This window comes from Pongo abelii, chromosome 9, assembly GCF_028885655.2.
Source record: "Pongo abelii isolate AG06213 chromosome 9, NHGRI_mPonAbe1-v2.0_pri, whole genome shotgun sequence".
NCBI classification, from domain to species: domain Eukaryota; kingdom Metazoa; phylum Chordata; class Mammalia; order Primates; family Hominidae; genus Pongo; species Pongo abelii.
In genome coordinates, this window is record NC_071994.2 from 12,106,751 (window position 1) to 12,128,618 (window position 21,868).

Sequence of the window (21,868 nt, forward strand, 5' to 3'; positions counted from 1 at the left end):
TAGTTTTGCTCTGTTGCTCAGGCTGGAGTGCTGGGAGTGCTGTGGCATGATCCTGGCTCATTGCAGCCTTGACCTCCCAGGCTCCTAAAGTTCTGGGATGACAGGCATCAGCCACTGTGCCCAACCTAAAGGCTTCTGCTTGTAGCTAACAACACTTTTGTTTTGTTTTTGAGATGGAATCTCCCTCAGTTGCCCAGGGTGGAGTGCAGTGGCGTGATCTCGGCTCTCGGCAAGCTCTGCCTCCCGGGTTCACGCCATTCTTCTGCCTCAGCCTCCTGAGTAGCTGGGACTGCAGGCACCCGCCACTACACCCGGCTAATTTTTTTGTATTTTTAGTAGAGACGGGGTTTCACCGTGTTAGCCAGGATGGTCTCGATCTCCTGACCTCGTGATCCGCCCGTCTCGGCCTCCCAAAGTGCTGGGATTACAGGCGTGAGCCACTGCCACTGCGCCCGGCTGCTAACAGCACTTTTTAAAGTTTCCCATTGTTTTAGTGACAGGAAGTATACTGTTCTCCCTCCCCCTCATTTTGTAGACTGACCACAAATCAGAGATTATTTTACCAGAAACTTTTTTTGGGGGGGTTGGGGGCTTATTTTTTTTCGAGAAGGTCTCACCCAGTCACCCAGGCTGGAGTGCAGTGGCATGATCACGGCTCACCAGGCTCACCACAGCCTCAGCCTCCCACGTCAGCCTCCCAAGTAGCTGGGACTGTAGGCCTGTGCCATCACACCCGGCTAATTTTTGTGTTTTTTTGTAGAGACAGGGTTTTGCCTTGTTGCCCAGGCTGATCTGAAACTCCTGGGCTTCTAAAGTGCTAGGATTACAGGCATGAGCCACTGCGCCAGGCCCTTTTTTTTTTTTTTAAAGAAAAAATGACTGAGAAGGATGGCTTGTGCTTGTGAGGAGGAAGGGGATGCATTCGTGGAATTCCCCAGCTCAGGAACTATTTCCAATCAATTTCCTGGTAGTTAAAACACTTCCTTGGCACCCCTGTTGTCATCTCTTGAAGAAATGTGGGCCAGAGGACACACTAGAGATGCTGGAATCGGGTGTCCAGAAAGGACACAAAACTGCCCTGTGGCAATGACATAATTTTTGTCAACTTTAGTTTCTTATCTATCTCAAAGTATTATAGTGAGGATTCCAGGAGAGACACCCATAGGATCATGTGGTGGGCCTTAGATTTCATTCATTTGTGTAATGAGTATTGAGCAACTGCTATTGGGTGGCGTGACTGACTGGATGGATGAATAAGGTGAAGATCTGGGCGCCAGGACTGGCTTTCTCATGCAATTCCGTGATGAGGGGGCGGGTCTCGAGGTAGGTGCCACGTGCACCTACTCGAGATTCTGCACCTACCCGGGGTTTTGACTGCCGGCCACGCGAGTTTGGCACGCCGGATATGACGTCACCCCGTGGTTCCCGGAACCTGGCGGTGGGACCGGAAATCAAGTCTACAGGGTGGGGGGGCACAGATGACCGGAAGCGTGCCCTGGCGGCGCTGCCAGCCCCAGCTGGGAGCTGGTAGGGGAGTGCGAGGAAGGCGGGACGCAGGGCGGAGCCGCTGCAGGGGCGGGGCCTGCGGGCAGGAGCCGGGGGTTGGGGCGGGAACCCCTCGTCCCCTCCAGACCCCGCCTGCTCGGGCGCGGGCGGCGGCGCGGCCATGAAGCTGAAGCTGAAGAACGTGTTTCTCGCCTACTTCCTGGTGTCGATCGCCGGCCTCCTCTACGCGCTGGTACAGCTCGGTGAGCGGGGCGGGGCGGGGGTGCGGCGGGCTGGCCCAAGGGCGCCCGCCGCCGTGCATCCCGCCCTGGGGATGAACCCCCGGCAAACACCATTCATCCGCTGGGTCCTCCGGATAGCTCTGCGGCCGCAGGCGCACTGCCCTCTATAGAACGCACCGCGGCTGCCCGCCGCACCTCGGATGAGATCCAAACTCCTTCCCAGAGCCTGCAAGGCCCTGCATGATCCTGCTGCCGTCCGCCTCTCCCAACCCCATTTCCACCCCTCTCCCTCGCTCTGCTGCAGCCAGACTGGCTTGCTGACAGTTTCTCGAAAACCCCACGCTCATTGCTCTCTCAAGCACTTAACTTGTTCCCTCTGCTTGGGGTGCTTTTCTTCCAGCTTTTCCCGGGCTGCCTCTTTCTCATCCTTCAGGTCTTAGCTCAAATGTCACCTCCTCAGAGAGGCCTTCCCTGACCACCATAGCTAAAGTTACCATTCTTAATTCCACTCCCTTTTATTCTCTATCCTGATTATTTTCTTCATGGCCGCATCACGGTTTGTAATAATGTTATTAATTTGTTTCTTTGCTTAGTGTCTGCTTCCTCCACTAAACTGAAAAAGCTCGATGAGGGCAGGGACTGTGTCTGTTTTGTTCCCTGCTGTATCCCCAGCACCTAAGGCAGTGCCTCCTAGGAAGAGTATTCAATAAATATTTATCCTACGATGGAATCAATGAATTTAACAATGAGTCTTTGGTCACGCAGCCAAGGGAATGGATCGAACCCTGCCCCTTATGCAAAGATTTAGGGACAGTGCCACTGCGTTATCCTCAGGTATTTGAAAGACTGTCCTAAAGGGGTTCCATAGTGTAACGGTTAGTTAGCACCTTGGACTCTGAAAAGACTGTCCTGTTTAAGGACATGAGCTTGTTAGGAGCCCAGAAGGCAAAATTAGGACCAGCAGGTAGAAAAGATGGAATCAGCTCAATATCCAACATAAAATTGTAACAATGGAATTTATTAAAGTTGGAGAGGGTCTGCTGCTTGAGGCAGTGAGTTTCCCACACCAGAGGTGTAGAAAAGGCTACTAGGGAAGTCATAAGGGGATACCTGCATTGGTTAGGAATTAATGAGAAGATTACAGCCCTTTGGGATGCTGAACATTCTGTGGTTCTCTGTCCCCACGTTCTTTCCCCGTTAATGCTTCCTGGGACCAGGCCAGCCATGTGACTGCCTTCCTCCCCTGCGGGCAGCAGCCGAGCAGCTACGGCAGAAGGATCTGAGGATTTCCCAGCTGCAAGCGGAACTCCGACGGCCACCCCCTGCCCCTGCCCAGCCCCCTGAACCCGAGGCCCTGCCTACTATCTATGTTGTTACCCCCACCTATGCCAGGTATGGGCTCTGGTGCACCCAAGAGGTCTGCGTTGTCCAAGAAGTTGGAGTTGATGATGAGGAGTTTGGGGAGGCACTGGGCTAGGAGTTGTTCCTCAAACTAGGGCATGCCAAGGACAGGATAAATGAACCACATCTATATTCAAATATTTGTGGGAAAATAGTTCTTTTTCAGGCTGGGTGCGGTGGCTCACGCCTGTAATCCCAGCACTTTGGGAGGCCGAGGCGGGTGGATCACCTGAGGTCGGGAGTTCGAGACCAGCCTGGCCAACATAGCAAACCCTGTCTCTACTAAAAATACAAAATTAGCCAGGCGTGGTGGCGCATGCCTGTAATCCCAGCTACTTGGGAGGCTGAGGCAGGAGAATCCCTTGAACCTGAGAGGCGGAGGTTGCAGTGAGCTGAGATTGCGTTATTGCACTCCAGCCTGGGCAACAAGAGTGAAACTCCATCTCAAAAACAAAACAAAACAAAACAAAACAAAAAAGAAAAAAAGTGGTTCTTTTTCTAGAAGGAAAATACAAAATTCCTACCAAATTATAAGATAGAACAATAACATTTCAAAGAAATTTTGAGCGTGGCAGTGAATTAACTCTCTCTCTTTAGGGACTGTTTGGCGAGAAAGTTAAAACCCCCTGATTAAAGTTGAAAGGGCTTGTCTGGGCGCAGTGGCTCACGCCTGTAATCCCAGCACTTTGGGAGCCCGAGGCTGGTGGATTGCCTGAGCTCAGGAGTTTGAGACCAGCCTGGGCAACATGGTGAAACTCTTGTCTCTAAAAAAAAAAAAAAAAAAAAAATACAAAAGTTAGCTAGGCGTTGATGGTGCATGCCTGTAATCTTAGCTACTCTGGAGGCTGAGGTGGGAAGATTGCTTGATCCTGGGCGGCGGAGGTTGCAGTGAGTGGCGATCATGCAGCCTGGGCGACAGAGAGAGCCCATCTCAAAAAAAAAAAGTTGAAAGTGCTTGGCCTGATAGTCATACTAGGGTCCAGAAATAGTTATACCAGCTGTTACTTACAGTGTGTTTACTCTCTACCAGGCACTGTTTAGTGATTTACATTTGCTTTTGTTTTAAATCAAATGTAATTGGTTTTACTAATAAAACCAATTGGGGAATGTGATTTTGGATCTGTAGCCATAAGGGTGTTAATACATCTTCTGGGAATCAGATGGCTGTCCCATTCACGCACAGGAAGCTCTAGACCCCACCTGTGACATGCATACATACATGCACACACCACCAGCCCTGGGACGGCAGGTAGATCTGAAGGATAAAGAAGTACAGAAGAGGCCAAGCCCCACATTCCACATTCCTGGTTTGTTCCTTTTTTTTTTTCTTCCCCCCACACCGAGATGGAGTCTTGCTCTGTTGCCCAGGCTGGAGTGCAGTAGTGTGATCTTGGCTCACTGCAACCTCCACCTCCTGGGTTCAAGCGATTCTCCTGCCTCAGCCTCCCGAGTAGCTGGGATTACAGGCATGCACCACCACGCCAGGCTAATTTTTTGTTTTTTTTTTTTTTTTTGAGATGGAGTCTCACTCTGTCGCCCAGGCTGGAGTGCAATGGCATGATCTCGGCTCACTGCAACCTCCACCTCCCGGATTGAAGTGATTCTCCTGCCTCAGCCCCCCGAGTAGCTGGGATTACAAGCATACGCCACCACGCCCGGCTAATTTTTTGTATCTTTAGTAGAGACGGGGTTTCACCATGTTGGCCAGGCTGGTCTGGAACTCCTGACTTCGTGATCCGCCTGCTTTGGCCTCTCAAAGTGCTGGGATTACAGGCGTGAGCCACCATGCCTGGCCAGTAATTTTTTGTATTTTACTTTTGTATTTTTTTTTGAGACGGAGTCTCACTCTGTCATCTAGGCTGGAGTGCAATGGCGCAATCTTGGCTCACTGCAAGCTCTGCCTCCCAGGTTCACGCCATTCTCCTGCCTCAGCCTCCCAAGTAGCTGGGACTACAGGTGCCCGCCACCATGCCCAGCTAATTTTTTGTATTTTTAGTAGAGATGGGGTTTCACCGTGTTAGCCAGGATGGTCTCAATCTCCTGACCTCGTGATCCGCCTGCCTCGGCCTCCCAAAGTGTTGGGATTACAGGTGTGAGCCACCATGCCCAGCTCTTATTTAATCTTTAAAACAACATTGTTATAAAGTACTGTTATTCCCATTTTACAGTTGAGGAAACTGAGGCTCAGGGAGATTGAACCATTTTCCCAAGTTGTCTCACACAATAGGTTACAAAACTGGATTTCAAACCCAGATCTACCTGATCCCAAAAGCCTGTGCCCTTAATTTTTTTTTTTTTGAGACAGAGTTTCACTCTTGTCCCTCAGGCTGGAGTGCATTGGCACAATCTCGGCTCACTGCAACCTCCGCCTCCCGGGTTCAAGCGATTCTTCTGCCTCAGCCTCCCAAGTAGCTAAGATTACAGGTGACTGCCACCTTGCCTGGGTAATTTTTTGTATTTTTAATAGAGATGGGGTTTCGCCATGTTGGGCAGGCTGGTCTCGAACTCCTAACCTCAGGTGATCCGTCCACCTCGGCCTCCTAAAGTGCTGGGATTATAGGCGTGAGCCAGCACGCCCGGCCTTTTTTTTTTTTTTTTTTTTTTTTGAGATGGAGTTTTGCTGTTATCGCTGAGGCTGGAGTGAAGTGGTGCCATCTCAGCTCACTCCAACCTCCTCTTTCCAGGTTCAAGTGATTTTCCTGCCTCAGCCTCCCAAGTAGCTGAGATTACAGGCACGTGCCACTACACCCAGCAAATTTTTGTATTTTTTTAGTAGAGATGGGGTTTCACCATATTGGCCAGGCTGGTCTGGAACTCCAGACCTCAGGTAATTCACCTGCCTCGGCCTCCCAAAGTGTTGTTATTGGCGTGAGCCACCATGCCTGGCCCTGTGCCCTTAATTTATAGTCTCCCACAGCCTGAGCTCTGGGGTTGGGGTGGGTGATGGACATGGACTGGAAGAACAGGGCAGGTGAGTGTTAGCATGAAGTTGACAGGCAAGAAAGAGGAAGTTTAGGCATTAGTTGGGAAAGGCCACAGGAGATGCAGGCAGTGGCCCAGGAGAAGCAGTCTGCCCTGGCTGGAGCGGGCAAATAGTGCCTGCCCCTTTTCCTTGTGCTGCATCTCTCCCCTGCAGGCTGGTACAGAAGGCAGAGCTGGTACGGCTATCCCAGACACTGAGCCTGGTGCCCCGACTGCACTGGCTACTGGTGGAGGATGCTGAGGGTCCCACCCCGCTCGTCTCAGGGCTGCTGGCTGCCTCTGGCCTCCTCTTCACACACCTGGTAGTCCTCACGCCCAAAGCCCAGCGGCTTCGGGAGGGCGAGCCTGGCTGGGTTCATCCCCGTGGTGTCGAGCAGCGGAACAAGGCTCTGGACTGGCTCCGGGGCAGAGGGGGTGCTGTGGGTGGGGAGAAGGACCCACCACCACCAGGGACCCAAGGAGTCGTCTACTTTGCTGACGATGACAACACCTACAGCCGGGAGCTGTTTGAGGAGGTGAGCACCAGGATGGGGATGGGCAAGAGACCAGGTGCGGCCAGCTTCATTCATTACGTTAGTTAGCAGTGTTGCCATTGGCTGCTGGGTGAGGGGCTGGAAGCAGTGGGGCAGAGTGAGCCAGGTGGCTCTTTCTGCTGCTCCCTTCCCGGGACCACCCTTCTGTTTCTTCTCTCCCGACCTCCGTTAGATGCGCTGGACCCGTGGTGTCTCAGTGTGGCCTGTGGGGCTGGTGGGCGGCCTGCGATTCGAGGGCCCTCAGGTACAGGACGGCCGGGTAGTGGGCTTCCACACAGCATGGGAGCCCAACAGGCCCTTCCCTGTGGATATGGCCGGATTTGCTGTGGCCCTGCCCTTGCTGTTAGCTAAGCCCAATGCCCAGTTTGATTCTACTGCTCCCCGGGGCCACCTGGAGAGCAGTCTTCTGAGCCACCTTGTGGATCCCAAGGACCTGGAGCCACGGGCTGCCAACTGCACTCGGGTAAGGGAATGGAGGTGGGCATAGAAACCTGGCTCTGGGATGGACAGGTGACGGGGGAGGTACAGTGAGACCCCGGGAATGGGTGGTTTAACCAGGAGGGACACTCCAGATCTCTGATCAGCCTTGCTGACTCTACTGAAGGGGAAGCCGGGAACTAGCGGGGGAAAGTGGTCTGCCACTCTGCCCCGAGTTCTGGGAACCCATGTGGCACAGAAAGGATGAAGGAATAAGGCCCCGTTTTTTTTTTTTTTTTTTTTGAGACGGAGTCTCGTAACGCAATCTTGGCTTACTGCAAGCTCCGCCTCCTGGGTTCACACCATTCTCCTGCCTCAGCCTCCCAAGTGCCTGGGACTACAAGGCGTCCGCCACCACGCCCGGCTAATTTTTTTGTATTTTTAGTAGTGACGGGGTTTCACGGTGTTAGCCAGGATGGTCTCAATCTCCTGACCTCGTGATCCTCCTTCCTCGGCCTCCCAAAGTTGGGATTACAGGTGTGAGCCACTGTGCCTGGCCAAGGCCCAGTTTTAGAGGCACTAAGTCTTCCTCCACCCTGCCCTTTACACTTTGAAGCCTACACTGTATATGTCGATAGGGTTAGAGAATCCATTCCAGGCTCGGGGTCCCAGAGGCCTGGCTGCAGCTGGGCCGGGCTCTCACTGCATCCCTCCTGGCACAGGTACTGGTGTGGCATACACGGACAGAGAAGCCCAAGATGAAGCAGGAGGAGCAGCTGCAGCGGCAGGGCCGGGGCTCAGACCCAGCAATTGAGGTGTGATGGCGCCCCCACTCCAACTACCACCTCTTTTCAGGCACAGACCTTGTGGGACTGGGCCCCAGGCCTGCCCAGGATGTGGTTTTCCAAGTCCTGACCCCTTGGAGCCAGAAGTGGCCCCTCTGCCCCTGCAGGTCCAGGGCATGGTCCTGCTGCTTCACTCCTCCCCCAGCCTGCCGTGTGGCACTGCCCACAGGCTGGGGACAAGCAGCCCTTGTATTGAGCCAGGTTGGCCCTGTCTAGGGTGGAACAGAAGGACAGACGGACCCAGGAGGGAGGGCAGCTGAGTAACTGGGTAACTTATTGGGGCTGGGCATGCACTGGGGGGCTGGAGGAGCTGGGCTGGACCCTCCCCACCTGAGCATGCTGACCCCCTTCCTACCTCCAAAATAAAGAATCTCAGCCTGGAGGGGCCTCTTGTTTTCCTTTGCTTCTTACATTCGGTTCTTGCTTTCTGATCCTTACAGATGTGGGCTCCTGTTGCTGCACAGGTCGAGCCAGGGTCCAAACTTTGGAGTCCTGGCTGCTCCATCAGACAGAAATCAGTTCTCCCAGGCCCCCATCCCCTTGACAAGAAAAAGCAATTGCTTCTATCCAAAAACTTTATTGAGTCTATATCAGAATCAGCCTGCAGGCCTTCTCATGTCACTTTCCCATCACTCTGTTCTTTGCTGTTCCCTGGTGGTTCTGGGTACAAGGGCTAGGCCCTAGGACATCTGGTTTTCTTTCTTACCCCAGTGCAGCTCGCTGACTATCCTTAGCCTCTCTAATCCCACGATCCCCCCAACCTGGAGCCTTGGTAAGGAGCTGTGAGGTTTCCAGACTTGTCCATCCCTCCCTCTTCCTCACCCCAAGCTCCAGGCCTCTAGGCCTCAGATAGATCCTCCTTGGGAGGTGCCTCTCCTGGTGGGGCCTCCTCAGGTGCTGGCCTGCAGGCAACCCCTCCCTGTAGCCATGCTGTTTTCAGCATATCTTTCAGCCCACTGGGAAAGAGATAGCCCTGGGTCTTTCCTTCCCCATCAATGACCCCTCCAAGCCCCTCCAGTGCTGTTTGCAGGTACCGCAGGCCGAGGAGCACCAGAGCCTGTGGGGGAAGCAAGGGGAAAGAGTCAGGGAGAGTCAGCGGTTCCAAGAGGCCCAGGGTTGGAGGCAGGGAGGAGTCCCGGGTGGGAGGAGGTGTCAGATGCTTTGCTGACTCACCTGTAGTAGGAAGGTGACAGCCAGCATGCTACCCAGTGTGCCTGCCAAGTCCTGCAAGTGCTCCAGCAGCACCTCATGGCACCCTTGGGCCCAGAGGTTTTGGTTGGGTTGTCGGGGATCGAACAGGGGGTGGGCGTAGGAGTCTGAAAGACGGTTTTGCAGGCAAGGCCGGGGTGAGTGGGGGTTGCAACAGGAGAAAGGGACCCCATCAGTCAGGTATAGGCCTTCCACATTGCTCTGGATCCGGCTGCAAAGGGAGGGACAGAGGGGTTAGGATGTCTGGAGATAGAGGCCTGGGGAAGGGACTGAAGGGCACAAGTGTTGAGAAGGGAAAAAGAATGGTAAAACATTTACTGACTGCTGTACTACGTGCCAGCCAAGCATAATTCACTTATCTTCACAACAACTCTATCAGATAGGTACCTATCTATCAGATAGGTACTATTTCCATTTTACAGGTGAAGCAATGGGCGCAGGGTGGTTTGGTAACATGCCCTGGGTTTCACAGCTAATAAAGGCAGAGCTGTAACCGGTCTCTCAGCTACTATGTTCTACTTATTGCCCCTCTGAGCGAGGTGGGGATTCAAGGCAGCAGGAGGGAGCCTGTCTAGGGAGGAGGAGGAGGAAGGGAGACGCAAATCACTCACTCAACCACGTCCTGGTCACTGGGATCCAGGTAACGGCTGCTGACCCACTGGACCCCAAACCAATCCTTGTACCCGTGGCGCCCGCAGCAGTGGTACCTCAGTTGCAGCTCATCCACCAGTCTTTTGGCCTGACAGTGCCCAGGCACCTCTGTGTCCTTGTAGTGAGCTAAGGCAGTCACCAGGCCCTCCTCCAGCGCCTCATCCAGACTCCCAGGCAAAGCCAGGGCTAGCCCGAGGGCGACGACCAGGACACCCCCACCACCAGCCGTGCCAGCCACCAGCAGTGGGCCCAGGACCCCTCGCCAGGGAGGGTATAGAGCTGCATTCAGACTTGCCCGGCTGGCTCCTACACCCACTATTCCTGTGCCCAGAGCCACCGCGCCCGCTGCCAGGGCAGCCTGGGGCAGGACAGGGAACTGACAGGAGGGAGCCAGGAAGGTGCCAAGGTGCCTCAGCTGGACCAGGAGATGCCCACTACAGAGGAGGATGAGGCCACCAGCCAGCGCCAGCAGCCAGGAGAGGAGCCAGAGCCCTTGTGCCAGGCGGATGCGGGGCTGCAGGGGCAGCACCAGGGGCAACACCGGCGCCATCTCCCATCTCTGCCCAAGGGAGTGCAGAGGTGTCGGGGATGGAAGCTGGCTGGGGCAGGATGCTGAGTCAGCCCGGCCCGGCTTGAGCTGGGCTAATGCCACCCTGACCCCAATACCCTGAGCATCCTCCCGTCCTCAGCCCTAATAACCCGCCGCCCTGTCAGCCCCAATACAGGATACTTTGGCCTTGCCCCTTAGGAGAAACTCCGCCCCTAGGCCGAGGGCCCGTTTTGTGACCCCGCCCCTGCCCCTCGCGGAAGTGGTGGGGTTGGTCCGCTCAACCCTGAGGGGTTAGGGGCTGGGGGGCGGAGACCTCGGGGCGGGCGCTCCCTCCCCCGTCCCCTGGGAATCCGGAGGCGGGGATCCGGGAAAGGCCTGGAGCCGGAGGCCGGGAGTAGGCCAGGGGGTCAGCCGGCTAGCCCCGCCCCCGTACTGAGCGGCAAGGCCCGGACAGGGAGGGGTTACCAGGCGGCCCGGCCCCCCCTCGGGCCCGCCCCCCCTCCCGCGCTTCCTGGCGGCTCCGCGTCCGGCGCCTGTTTGTGCTGCGGCGCTGTGGCCCCGGACGGCCCCGCCACCCCACCCCCGGGAGCCGAGAGCGGCCCCGGGAGAGTCCGAGGGCCCGGGGGGTCTGGAGACTGCGGCCCCGGGCCCACAGCGCCCCCTCCAGGCCCCTTCCCCGCGCCCGATAGCGCCCCCGCGGGGTGGTGGTACGGCGCCCTTCGCGCGCGCCCCGGGGTGCTTCCCCTTCTCCTCTCCCCGGCCGTGGCCCCCGCGGCTTAGACGCCTCCTCCGCCGCCGCCGCTCGGAGCAACCCGGGGGCCGGATGGACGGGGCCGCGGGGCCCGGTGAGTACGGGGCGGGGCGGGCGGCGTGCCCCTTCCCGGAGCGCCCGGCTCGTCGGGTTCTGCCAGAGCTGGACGGCTGTCTGGAGGCGTCCCCGCGTGCTCCTCCGCCCCAGGGGCTCCGAGCATCCTCCACAGTTCCTCCGGTCGCCCTCCCTAGTTGCTTGGGTCCTGCTGTCACTTCGGGCTTCCCCAGGGTCATTCTACGCCCCACGTAACTCCGGGCCCCTCGATGTTTCCCTGCCCCCTGCGTTACTCCGGGCCTCTTCTCGTGGTATTTCAGGTCTTTTTCCTTCTGACCCCCACTGCCCCCTGAGACCTTCACTGTGACTCTGCTCACCACCCACACTCTCTCCTGTCACTCTGGATCTCTTTTGCTGTACTCTGGGTCCTCAGTATGACTCCATTCCCGCACCCCGTCCTCTCTCCTGGTGTTCCCCCGGCTCAGTTACTCAGCTTTCGCTGGAGACCTGAGCTTGCTGTGGGCGCGTGGGGAGGGCTGCGGTCCCTCCCCTCACCAGTGCGGCGCCTCTCTCTGTGGCTCCCACGTTCCTCGGCAGTACTCCATATTTTCCCCCCGGTACTCCATGGTACTCCCAGTCTTTGCGGAGGCTGAGACGGCAGCAGGAAGGGAGCTTTGCCAGGTTTCTCGCCTGCCCTGCCAGAAGGAGGCCCTTGATCCTTTACCACCGTCTCCTCCCCTCTAGACGAGCATTCAAGCCTGGGGCTGCCTGAAAAGGGCAGTCCTACTGTACACATGTAAAGCTGTGGGGAGACAGAATTCCCTCTACACTTTCTTCAGGTGATGGGTACATTCTGAGTACCTCTTGCCCTTTTCCAAGGTGAGGGCCCTGCTCGGGAGGCCCTCCAGTCTCTGAGCCAGCGGCTTCGGGTGCAGGAGCAGGAGATGGAGCTGGTAAAGGCAGCCCTGGCAGAAGCCCTTCGCCTGCTGCGGCTGCAGGTGCCCCGTTCCTCCCTACAGGGTTCTGGCACACCAGCTCCTCCAGGGGACAGGTATGCATGTCGGCACACCCCATTTTTCCTCCTCCTTGGGGCCTGTGGGGCTTCAGGTTAATTCAGCATCTCTCCAGCAGTCTTGCAGCCCCCCCAGGACTGCCACCCACTTGCACCCCCTCCTTGGTGAGCCGAGGCACCCAGACGGAGACAGAGGTGGAGCTCAAGTCATCCCCTGGACCCCCTGGCCTGAGCAATGGACCCCCAGCCCCTCAGGGGGCCAGCGAAGAGCCTAGTGGGACCCAATCTGAAGGAGGGGGCAGCAGCAGCAGTGGTGCTGGCTCCCCTGGCCCCCCGGGGATCCTCAGGCCCTTGCAGCCCCCACAGCGTGCTGACACGTAGGTGTCCTGTGGCCCTGTGGCGGAAGCTGGGAGGGGTGGTAGGATTGCAGAGTACAGTTAGAGGGAATGACCTTCACTATGCCCCCACCAGGCCGCGAAGAAATTCTTCCTCCTCCTCATCCCCCTCAGAGCGGCCTCGGCAGAAGCTCTCCAGGAAGGCAATTTCCTCCGCCAACCTGTTAGTGCGGTCCGGGAGCACAGAGAGGTGGGTGAGGCTTCCCCTCAACCCACCCCGCCCCAGGCGCAGGCTCTTGACTTTCCATGTCCCTCACCTCACATCCCTGGGTGGGGTGGGGGGACCTGATTGCCCAACAGGAATAAAGAAACAAACACTCCTGGGGCGCCTGCTGTGTACCGGGCACTGTGCTAAACTCTCGACCTCCTCCATCTCAGTCAGTCCCCACAACATCCTTGGGGGTTAGGTGGTCTCATGCTGCTCATTGCACAGGTGAGGAAGCAGGCTCAGAGAGGGTAAGTCATTTGCCTGGGGTCACACAGCTAGAGTCAGGATTTGAACCTAACTCTTCCTGACTCCAGTTCCCCTACCCTTTCCACTACATCACAGCACATCTTCCGCGATCCCAAGAGGCTTTTCTAGAAGCTTCCATGGCTTTCATGGACGGCTGTCCCTAGAGCTTCAGCCCTCTTTCCGCTGGATCTACCAAGTATCAATCTATTAATACTTACTTTTAGAGGGCAAGGGGACATCCTAGTGGCCGGATGTAGTTGCCTCAGAGTATGTACGGGCCCCAGGACACCCGAATGTTCATTCTAGCCCTGTCCTTGGCCTGTGCTTTATTCTCTGAAGAGACAGTATCACCTTACTGTTATCTAACGACAGGAATCTCTGGAGAGATGTGGACTTTCTTGCTTGCCTCCCACATCCCTGAGAGGCGGGGCTGGTGTACATTCTCGACTCCCTTTGGTCCCATTTTACAGATGGGGAAATGAAAAGGTCAATAGCGAGGCCTAGTGGCGCGCACGTGTAATCCCAGCTACTGGGGAGGCTGAGGCAGGAGAATTGCTTGAACCCAGGAGGCGGAGGTTGCAGTGAGCTGAGGTCACACCATTGCACTCCAGCCTGGGCGACAGAGCGAGACTGAGGCCTCGTGGTCTGGAGGAGAGAAAGGGCTCTGGCACCCTGCACTGCCTCTTCCAAGCTTTGCGGCCTTGTGCTGTGCACTCAGCCCCTTCAGCCTCAATCTTCTTATCTCTTAAATGGAACTAAAAGTCTCCATCTACTAGGGCCCTGATACTCATGAAGCAAACTACAGGCCTGCAGAAGTGACTGTGGTTTCTGCAGTGACCTCTTTTCTTGTGTCCTGCCCCTCCCCGCTTAGGTCTTGGGACCTGACCCCAATCCCTGTACTTTCTCTCTTGCCAACAGCCGTGGGGGAAAAGACCCCCTCTCCAGCCCTGGTGGCCCTGGATCTCGGAGGAGCAATTACAATTTGGGTATGTACAGAGGGACAGAGAGGAAAACTTGGATGGCAGGGTTAGGATTTGGGCTGTAGCCCCAGGAGCTATTTTGGGTAGGTGTGGTGGGTAGGGTTCTGCTCTGTCTTTCATGGAAGGGGGGTTGTGGGTGGTAGTTGACACCACCCCTTTTCTCTGTAGAAGGCATCTCAGTGAAGATGTTCCTTCGAGGCCGCCCCATTACCATGTACATCCCGTCTGGCATCCGCAGCCTTGAGGAGCTGCCGAGTGGCCCACCGCCAGAGACCCTCAGCCTTGACTGGGTGTATCCTGCCCCCTCCAGTCCCATGGGAACCACCTTTCCCACCTTGGGACCCCTCTTACCTTTATAGTTTTCTCCTGGGTCTATGGAGACAAGGAGCCTTCTAGATCCTCTCCTACCATCATTCTGCTCCAGGCCCTGCCAGCCAGAAGCTCTGTCTTTCTCCCCTCTTCTTCCTCTTGCCCTTGATCTAACCCTTTCCTTGACCGTGGTCTCCACCCCAGTTACGGGTACAGGGGTCGTGACTCCCGCTCTAATCTGTTTGTGCTGCGCTCTGGGGAGGTGGTCTACTTTATCGCCTGTGTGGTGGTGCTGTACCGGCCTGGAGGAGGCCCAGGGGGTCCTGGAGGTGGCGGCCAGAGACATTACCGGGGGCACACAGACTGCGTTCGATGGTGAGGAGTCTGGGGATGGTGGGCTTCGCAGGAAGAGGGTCTGGGGGGATGGAGAAGCAGGAGAAAAGAGTTGCCTTGCTGCTCTGCAAGCTTGGAGAAGGTGTCTTGGATGGTCTTGAGAGACCCTTTCCCTAGAGTGTCTTCCCCCTGCCTTAGCCTTGCTGTTCACCCTGATGGTGTTCGGGTAGCCTCGGGACAGACAGCTGGAGTGGATAAGGATGGAAAGGTAAGGCCAAAGTCAGGGAGCAGGCAGACACGCTATAATTGCACTCCAGTTTTGCTTCACACTTGTGACTCTTCCTCCTCCACCAGCCCCTGCAGCCTGTGGTTCACATCTGGGACTCAGAGACGCTGTTGAAACTGCAGGAGATTGGACTGGGGGCCTTCGAGCGGGGTGTTGGGGCCCTGGCCTTTTCAGCTGCGGTGAGCTGGCCCTGAAGCCTCTAGACCCCCATTCTTGCCTAGGAACCCCACTCTTGCACGTCACCAGGAAGCCTTGGAAGTTCTGGCCTTGCTGAACCCCACCCTGCTGGTTCTCTTGAGAAAGGGACATGTGTGTCAACTTCTTCTGCCCTTTCCATCTGTGATGGTACCTCCTAATCTAATGACCATGAACCCCTGGACCTCCAGGGTTCACTCTGCACCTCCTATGTGTCACCCTTCTTCAGGATCAGGGTGCCTTTCTTTGTGTGGTGGATGATTCCAATGAGCACATGCTGTCGGTGTGGGACTGCAGCCGGGGAATGAAGCTGGCTGAGATCAAGGTGAGGAGTCCACGTGGCTTGGAGGGGCTCTGAGGTTGGGGGTGGGAGTGGTGGAGTGCAGAGAGCTCCAGACTCACCCATACATTTCCTTCCTTTTTGGCTGGGTCACATGGGGCAAATCTCCTAGCTTCTCTGACCCTTAGTTTCTTCATTTGTGACATGGGTTCTGACCTCATGAGGGATAATGTGTTAGGTATTAGGGTGATTAATTATGATTGACAGGGAATAGTGCTCTTAGGGGACCAGGGTTATGAAAGAAGGGTTGTCCTGGGGTTTCTGGACCTCTGCCAGCCAACTGTCATGATGCAAATTGAGGAGAGTCAAGTAGAATGAAGGTACCCAGGGCTTGGTGTGGCTGAATCTAGTGTCTTCCCTTCAGAGTACAAATGACTCAGTCCTGGCCGTTGGCTTCAACCCTCGTGACAGCAGCTGCATCGTCACCAGTGGGAAATCTCACGTCCACTTCTGGAATTGGAGTGGTGGAGTAGGGGTTCCTGGGAATGGGACCCTTACCCGGAAACAGGGTGTCTTTGGGGTGAGGCATGGATAAGTGGAAGGTGATGGGGAGGGCAGAGTGGAAGAGGAAGCACTGGGCTGAGTACTATGGACCCTGAGGTTCCCTAACCCCCACCTGCTCCTGTGATCTTTTTTTTTTTTTTCTTTTGAGATAGTCTTGCTCTTGTCACCCAGGCCGGAGTGCAATGGCAAGATCTCGGCTCACTGCAACCTCCGCCTCCTGGGTTCAAGCAATTCTCCTGCCTCAGCCTCCCAGAGTAGCTGGGATTACAGATGCGCGCCACCATGCCTGGCTGATTTTTGTATTTTGAATAGAGATACGGTTTCATCATGTTGGCCATCGCACCCGGTTTTTTTTTTTTTTTTTTTGGAGACAGTGCCTTGCTCTATCACTTGGGCTGGATTGCAGTGCGGGATTTCACCATATTGGCCAGGCTGGTCACAAACTCCTGGCCTCAGGTGACCCGCCCGCCTTGGCCTCCTAAAGTGCTGGGATTACAGGCATGAGCCACTGCACCTGGCCTGCCCTGCGACTTTTAATCTTTGCCCTTCCGTTTGATCTCTGCTGTCTGCTCTCCCCTCCCACTAGAAATACAAGAAACCCAAGTTTATCCCTTGCTTTGTGTTCCTTCCGGATGGAGACATTCTCACTGGAGACTCAGAGGGGAACATTCTCACCTGGGGGCGGAGCCCTTCAGATTCCAAGACCCCGGGCAGGGGTGGGGCCAAAGGTATGTGGCTGGGAGGGGCATCTGGGAAGTGTAGTACTCCAGAGGTTCTGTGGGAACAGAGGAGAGGGTTTCCCATTCCCATCTTTCTTTTTTTTTGAGATGAGGTCTTACTCTGTTGCCCAGGCTGGATTGCAGTGGCGCGATCTTGGTTCACCGCAACCTCCGCCTCCCAGGTTCAAGTGATCCTCCTTCCTCAGTCTCCCAAGTAGCTGGGAGTACAGGCGCACGCCACCACGCCTGGCTAATTTTTGTATTTTTAGTAAAGATGGGGTTTCGCCATGTTGGCCAGGCTGGTCTCGAATTCCTGACCTCAGGTGATCTGCCCGCCTTGGCCTCCCAAAGTGCTGGAATTACAGGTGTGAGCTACCGCACCTGGCCAGGTTTCCCACCTTTTTACCTTGAGAGTTGATAGTTCTCTGGGGGGCTAGTCTAGAAGTGTGTGGGCAGCACAGCAAAGGAGAAACGGCTGGAGCTTTGTGTTTGCCAGATCTCAGGTTCAGATTCCAGTTTTGCTATTGGTTGCCTGGCCTTTAGGAAGTTACCTCATTTCTCTGAGTCTCAGTTGTCCTGTTTGTAAAATGGGGAGAATAACAGATGTGTTGGCAGTATGAGGATGAGAAATAGTAGTCAGTGCATGCAATGGCTGGGAGTTCTTACTGTATTGTGACAGCCAAGCTGGCCCTGTTTCTCACTCCCCTGCATCCCCAAAACATGATCTACCTGGGGCTTTGCCAACAGAGACCTATGGGATTGTGGCCCAGGCTCACGCTCATGAAGGTTCTATCTTCGCCTTGTGTCTCCGGCGGGACGGGACAGTGCTGAGTGGTGGCGGGCGGGACCGCCGGCTGGTACAGTGGGGGCCCGGGTTGGTGGCCCTCCAGGAGGCTGAGGTGAGGGCTGGGCTGGGGTCAAGGGAGCGAGGGAGAAGAGCAATAGTCAGTGGGCTCTTGACATTCTGCTACCACTCTGCAGATTCCTGAGCACTTTGGGGCCGTGCGAGCCATTGCTGAAGGGCTTGGCTCTGAGCTGCTGGTGGGAACCACGAAGAATGCATTGCTGAGGGGAGATCTGGCCCAGGGCTTCTCCCCTGTAATCCAGGTTGGGGATTAAGGGCTCAGGGGAGGAAGGGACAAAGGGGTGTGAGAGAGGGGCAGGAGTGACAGTCATGCTGTGCTGCAGGGCCACACTGATGAGCTGTGGGGGCTCTGCACACACCCCTCCCAGAACCGCTTCCTCACCTGCGGCCACGACCGGCAGCTCTGCCTGTGGGATGGGGAGAGCCACGCGCTGGCCTGGAGCATCGACCTCAAGGTAGAGCCCTGTGCCCCTGGATCCCCCATGCCACACCCACCAGGACACCTGTGGCCACCACGCCTTCCCCAGCACCTTGCCTTCTGCTTCCCAGAGGTGGCCAGTTTGTACTGGTATGGCTGCACTGGCTACTCAAATATTAATTTTTCTGTACTGATTGGTAAAAGCTGATGCTTCTAGTACCACCTGGGCACTCCCTGCTGCCCCCAGAACCCCTCAGACTTCCTCTTGGTCCAGCACGTAAATGGTTAATCTCCAGCACAGCTACTGGCCTCAGTTCCGTGGTTAAATATTTTGGTATCACTCCCTGTGCAAGCTCCAGTGACACCCAGGTATCCCTTCCCTCTCTTCCCATCTTCTCCTTGGGAGTAAGTGGCTTTGAAGTTAGCAGGACAAGGGGTTCACTCTGGTTCCCTCACTGGAAAGACATCGTCTTGAATTCATCTTCTCCCCTCTCCCAGGAGACTGGTCTCTGTGCTGACTTCCACCCGAGTGGGGCAGTTGTGGCCGTAGGACTGAACACGGGGAGGTGAGAGGGAGCCAGGACTCCCAGGAGGGAAAGCAGGGAGGTCTGGGAAGGGTTCCTGGTACTGGGGGAGTGGGCGAGAGTGACCGCCTCTACCCAGGAGCCACCTGTGCCTTGGCACTCCTCTGTGCCTCTCCCTGCAGCCCCTGCCACCCGGGCTCCCCTCCTCTCCTGTGGTAACTGTTTCTCCCCCTCCCCCAACCAGTGTCTCCTCCAAGCCTGGGAGTGGAGGAGGCAGCAGCCCAGGATAGAGAAACAGTGGGAATGGGAGGAGCATAGACAAACACAGGGAAGTGACAGGCTTCCAGCTTGCACAGTGCCTTTGTAGTAGGCCCCTGGTCTGTAGTTTCAGATTCCTTTTTCAGACATCAGAAGCCCCTCAGCCTTTATCCACACTTAGCTCCTTCCCATCTCCCAGCATAAGAATGCAGTGGTGGCCAGGTGCGGTGGCTCACGCCTGTAATTCTTGCGCTTTGGGAGCTGAGGGGGTGGATCACTTGAGGTCAGGAGTTCAATGTCCAACATGGTGAAACCTCGTCTCCACTAAAAATACAAAAATTAGCCGGGCATGGTGGTACGCACCTGTAATTCTACTCAGGAGGCTGAGGCATGAGAATCACTTGAACCCAGGAGGTGGAGGTTGCGGTGAGATCTTGCCACTGCACTCCAGCCTGGGTGACAGAGACTCTGTCTCAAAACAACAACAACAACAACAAAAAACTAAAAAAAAAGAGAATGCAGTTGTGACCTGTCTTTTACATCAGAGCCTTTCTGTGTGTGTCTCTGAGCTTCTCTTATTTGCCATCCCCAAGCCTACCCAGGGTGGCCTCCCTGGGGGTCTCCTTACATCCTGCCTTTTTGTCTTCCTATCTGCCTCCACTTCCCTCCCTTCCAGGTGGTTGGTTTTGGATACAGAGACCAGAGAGATCGTGTCTGATGTCATTGATGGCAATGAGCAGCTCTCAGTGGTCCGGTACAGCCCAGGTGGGAGCCACCCCAACCCTGGACTCACATGCGTCCCTGGCCCTTCCCTCTCTGAGTGACTGTATTTGCAGATGGGTTGTACCTGGCCATTGGTTCCCATGACAACGTGATCTACATCTATAGTGTTTCCAGTGATGGTGCCAAATCCAGCCGCTTTGGCCGCTGTATGGTGAGGAAGTTGGGGCGTGTGGTGGGGCATGATAACAGCTGGGAAACTCAGGGGTCTGATGCATCAGGGGGGCTCTGGGGATGGGAAATGGATGGGATACTTTAAAACTCTTGACCTTTGCTCCCAGGGTCACTCCAGCTTCATCACTCATCTTGACTGGTCCAAGGATGGGAATTTCATCATGTCCAATTCTGGGGACTATGAGATTCTTTACTGTGAGTGGCAGTGGAGCAGGACATGGGGAGAGGGTAATTGGAGTGGGTTTTGTGTAGCGGGGGGCTCTTAGAGGTGTTGTTAGATAAGGAAGTGGAGATGGGGTTAAAGTGGAGTTGGAATTATATGTAGGAGAAATTTTGTGATTTGGAAACAACTAGTTTCACACCATGTCTTGTTGACTTGAGGGAGTCGAAAAATGCGCTAAGAAAAGATTGTTTGGGAAAAGTTTCTCAGGGCAAGTGTGGAGGACTTGACTTATCTAGGGAGGAGGAACTCATGGAAGCTGTTAGAACTTCAGCCAGAGCTCAGGACAGGACGCACCAGGGTGGGTTTCACAGGGGGAGGAGGTGATGCTACTACGGTGACCAGATCACATGCCATCGCCGGGTTTCATGCCAGTCTTTCCAGTCTGGCTTTCCCTGGCATCTTCCCTACTGAGGGCAGGGTGAGAGCTGAGCTGGGCGGACTCCCTCTCCCCAGGGGACGTGGCTGGAGGCTGCAAGCAGCTGAAGAATCGCTATGAGAGCCGAGACCGGGAATGGGCTACCTACACCTGTGTGCTGGGCTTTCACGTTTACGGTGAGCAGGGGCGTGGAACCCTGCCGGAAGGGTGGGGGACAAGGTGGAGCCCAGTTTGGGCTCGGAACGCTGGGCGTGTGTCGTTGGGTGAGAGTCCAGAAACCTGAAGATCCAGCCCGGGAGGCCCCTCTGGCCCTCAGGACCGGGAAGGCTTGCCTGGAACGTGGCAGTGGGTGGCCGCGGCTGCCGGAGCGCCTGAAACGGTGTAGCTCTGGGCCGTGGGTGGCGGTGGGTAGGAGGTCGGGCTGAGGCCGGCCGCTGTGCTAGGCGTGTGGCCGGACGGCTCCGATGGGACCGACATCAACTCCCTGTGCCGCTCCCACAACGAGCGCGTGGTGGCGGTGGCCGACGACTTCTGCAAAGTGCATCTCTTCCAGTACCCGTGCGCTCGTGCCAAGGTGAGGCCGCGGGGATCGCTGGGGTGGGGCCGGTGGGCCCGAGGGCTCAGCTGCCACCGCAACTCTTCCCTCCGGCCCAGGCGCCGAGCCGCATGTACGGGGGCCACGGCAGCCACGTGACCAGCGTCCGGTTCACGCACGACGACTCGCACCTCGTCTCGCTGGGCGGCAAGGACGCCAGCATCTTCCAGTGGCGAGTGCTGGGCGCTGGGGGCGCGGGGCCGGCGCCCGCCACGCCCTCTCGAACCCCCTCCCTGTCCCCCGCCTCCTCACTCGACGTTTGATCGCTGCCTGGCGGGACCGACTGGCCCGGCGGCGTGGCCCCGCCCCGCCCTTCCCCGCCCTAATCCCCCACGACCAGGGGCCGACTCTTTCCTCGACTGACTTCGAGACATTCCCGATCGCGCATTTCCCTGGAGGGCGCGAACGGCGCCCCTGCACACACTGTTTAGACCCGCTGGCTGAGCCGGGCAGCCCCAGCCTAGGCCTTGACTCCCGCTGCCTGCTGAGGGGCAATAAACCAGAACCAAAGTCGCCTCCCGCTGCTTTTGTGGGGCGCTGCCGGGCGCCTCCGGGGCCCTGTGGGGTGGGGACGAAGGAAAAGAGGCGTGCGGAAAGGGTAAGGGAGCGTAGACCATTTATGCAAATGACAGGCAAAGCCGCTTGCAAATAACCTGGCGAAGCGCTAAGGCGCGCGAGTCTTTGGGGCGGGAGGAAGAGCTGCAGGCCTCCAGCGAGGACAGAGTTAAGCCCGACTCCTCTCCCGCCCTCGGAAAAGGGGGTGGGGACGAGATGCGACGGAAATAGCCGAGCGCTGCCCGACAGGAGCCGAACTTCTTCCGGAAGTAGCCGATCTGCGGGGTCTCGCTCTCCGACCTGAGCCGAGCAGTGGGCCTTGTTCTCCGGATCGGCCGAAGGTGTTCCGGAAGGAGGCGAACCCTGAGGCGGGCCCGGCAAGCCTTCCCTGCGGCCGGCAGAGCCCAACGACTAGGGGGACTCTGCGGGGGCGGGGGTAGCTGGAGCCTGGCT

The 21,868-nt window shown here is 56.5% G+C and overlaps 3 protein-coding genes across 10 annotated transcripts; 2 read left to right on the top strand and 1 right to left on the bottom strand.

Annotated features, from left to right (window-relative positions):
• Positions 1-364: 364 nt before the first annotated feature.
• On the top strand, positions 365-8,287 carry B3GAT3 (beta-1,3-glucuronyltransferase 3). Of its 4 annotated transcripts, none has more exons than XM_054524228.2 (6): positions 1,575-1,748; positions 2,493-2,561; positions 2,945-3,119; positions 6,265-6,625; positions 6,816-7,106; positions 7,783-8,287. In XM_054524228.2, the coding sequence occupies exons 1-6, from the start codon at positions 1,667-1,669 to the stop codon at positions 7,879-7,881; spliced, it is 1,077 nt and encodes a 358-aa protein (XP_054380203.1). In that variant the 5' UTR covers positions 1,575-1,666; the 3' UTR covers positions 7,882-8,287. The 4 variants fall into 4 exon arrangements, with proteins under 4 accessions (XP_024110842.1, XP_054380203.1, XP_009244517.1 ...); XM_009246242.4 differs by having other exon boundaries at positions 1,584-1,738; XM_024255075.2 differs by lacking the exon at positions 2,493-2,561 and adding an exon at position 7,699 and having other exon boundaries at positions 1,652-1,748; positions 7,783-7,874.
• A 179-nt stretch (positions 8,288-8,466) lies between these two features.
• Positions 8,467-10,816, bottom strand: ROM1 (retinal outer segment membrane protein 1). 2 transcript variants are annotated; one of them, XM_009246243.4, is made up of 3 exons: positions 9,822-10,816; positions 9,079-9,325; positions 8,467-8,962 (listed from the first exon to the last, which is right to left on the bottom strand). In XM_009246243.4, the coding sequence occupies exons 1-3, from the start codon at positions 10,313-10,315 to the stop codon at positions 8,744-8,746; spliced, it is 960 nt and encodes a 319-aa protein (XP_009244518.3). In that variant the 5' UTR covers positions 10,316-10,816; the 3' UTR covers positions 8,467-8,743. The 2 variants fall into 2 exon arrangements, with proteins under 2 accessions (XP_009244518.3, XP_002821706.3); XM_002821660.4 differs by having other exon boundaries at positions 9,726-10,811.
• A 4-nt stretch (positions 10,817-10,820) lies between these two features.
• Positions 10,821-21,512, top strand: EML3 (EMAP like 3). Of its 4 annotated transcripts, none has more exons than XM_009246247.4 (22): positions 10,821-11,160; positions 12,000-12,171; positions 12,249-12,509; positions 12,604-12,717; positions 13,900-13,967; positions 14,130-14,253; positions 14,475-14,645; positions 14,802-14,871; positions 14,958-15,068; positions 15,314-15,409; positions 15,789-15,944; positions 16,515-16,656; positions 17,395-17,546; positions 17,629-17,754; positions 17,836-17,967; positions 18,429-18,496; positions 19,389-19,477; positions 19,549-19,646; positions 19,774-19,861; positions 20,343-20,441; positions 20,709-20,839; positions 20,920-21,374. In XM_009246247.4, the coding sequence occupies exons 1-22, from the start codon at positions 11,139-11,141 to the stop codon at positions 21,121-21,123; spliced, it is 2,694 nt and encodes an 897-aa protein (XP_009244522.1). In that variant the 5' UTR covers positions 10,821-11,138; the 3' UTR covers positions 21,124-21,374. The 4 variants fall into 4 exon arrangements, with proteins under 4 accessions (XP_009244522.1, XP_009244523.1, XP_024110844.1 ...); XM_009246248.4 differs by having other exon boundaries at positions 12,252-12,509; XM_024255076.3 differs by lacking the exon at positions 10,821-11,160 and having other exon boundaries at positions 11,199-12,171; positions 20,819-20,839; positions 20,920-21,512.
• The last annotated feature ends 356 nt before the right edge of the window (positions 21,513-21,868 follow it).

Coding starts and splice junctions, on each gene's coding strand:
- B3GAT3 (XM_054524228.2), top strand. CDS start 1,667: ATGAAGCTGAAGCTGAAGAACGTGTTTCTCGCCTACTTCCTGGTGTCG. Junction 1,749..2,492: donor CTACGCGCTGGTACAGCTCG/GTGAGCGGGGCG, acceptor TTGGTCACGCAG/CCAAGGGAATGGATCGAACC. Junction 3,120..6,264: donor GTTACCCCCACCTATGCCAG/GTATGGGCTCTG, acceptor TCTCCCCTGCAG/GCTGGTACAGAAGGCAGAGC.
- EML3 (XM_024255076.3), top strand. CDS start 12,065: ATGGAGCTGGTAAAGGCAGCCCTGGCAGAAGCCCTTCGCCTGCTGCGG. Junction 17,968..18,428: donor CCTGGAGCATCGACCTCAAG/GTAGAGCCCTGT, acceptor CCCCTCTCCCAG/GAGACTGGTCTCTGTGCTGA. Junction 19,862..20,342: donor GGACTATGAGATTCTTTACT/GTGAGTGGCAGT, acceptor CCCTCTCCCCAG/GGGACGTGGCTGGAGGCTGC.
- ROM1 (XM_002821660.4), bottom strand. CDS start 10,315: ATGGCGCCGGTGTTGCCCCTGGTGCTGCCCCTGCAGCCCCGCATCCGC. Junction 9,326..9,725: donor AGTGACCAGGACGTGGTTGA/GTGAGTGATTTG, acceptor CTCCCTTTGCAG/CCGGATCCAGAGCAATGTGG. Junction 8,963..9,078: donor CTGTCACCTTCCTACTACAG/GTGAGTCAGCAA, acceptor CTTCCCCCACAG/GCTCTGGTGCTCCTCGGCCT.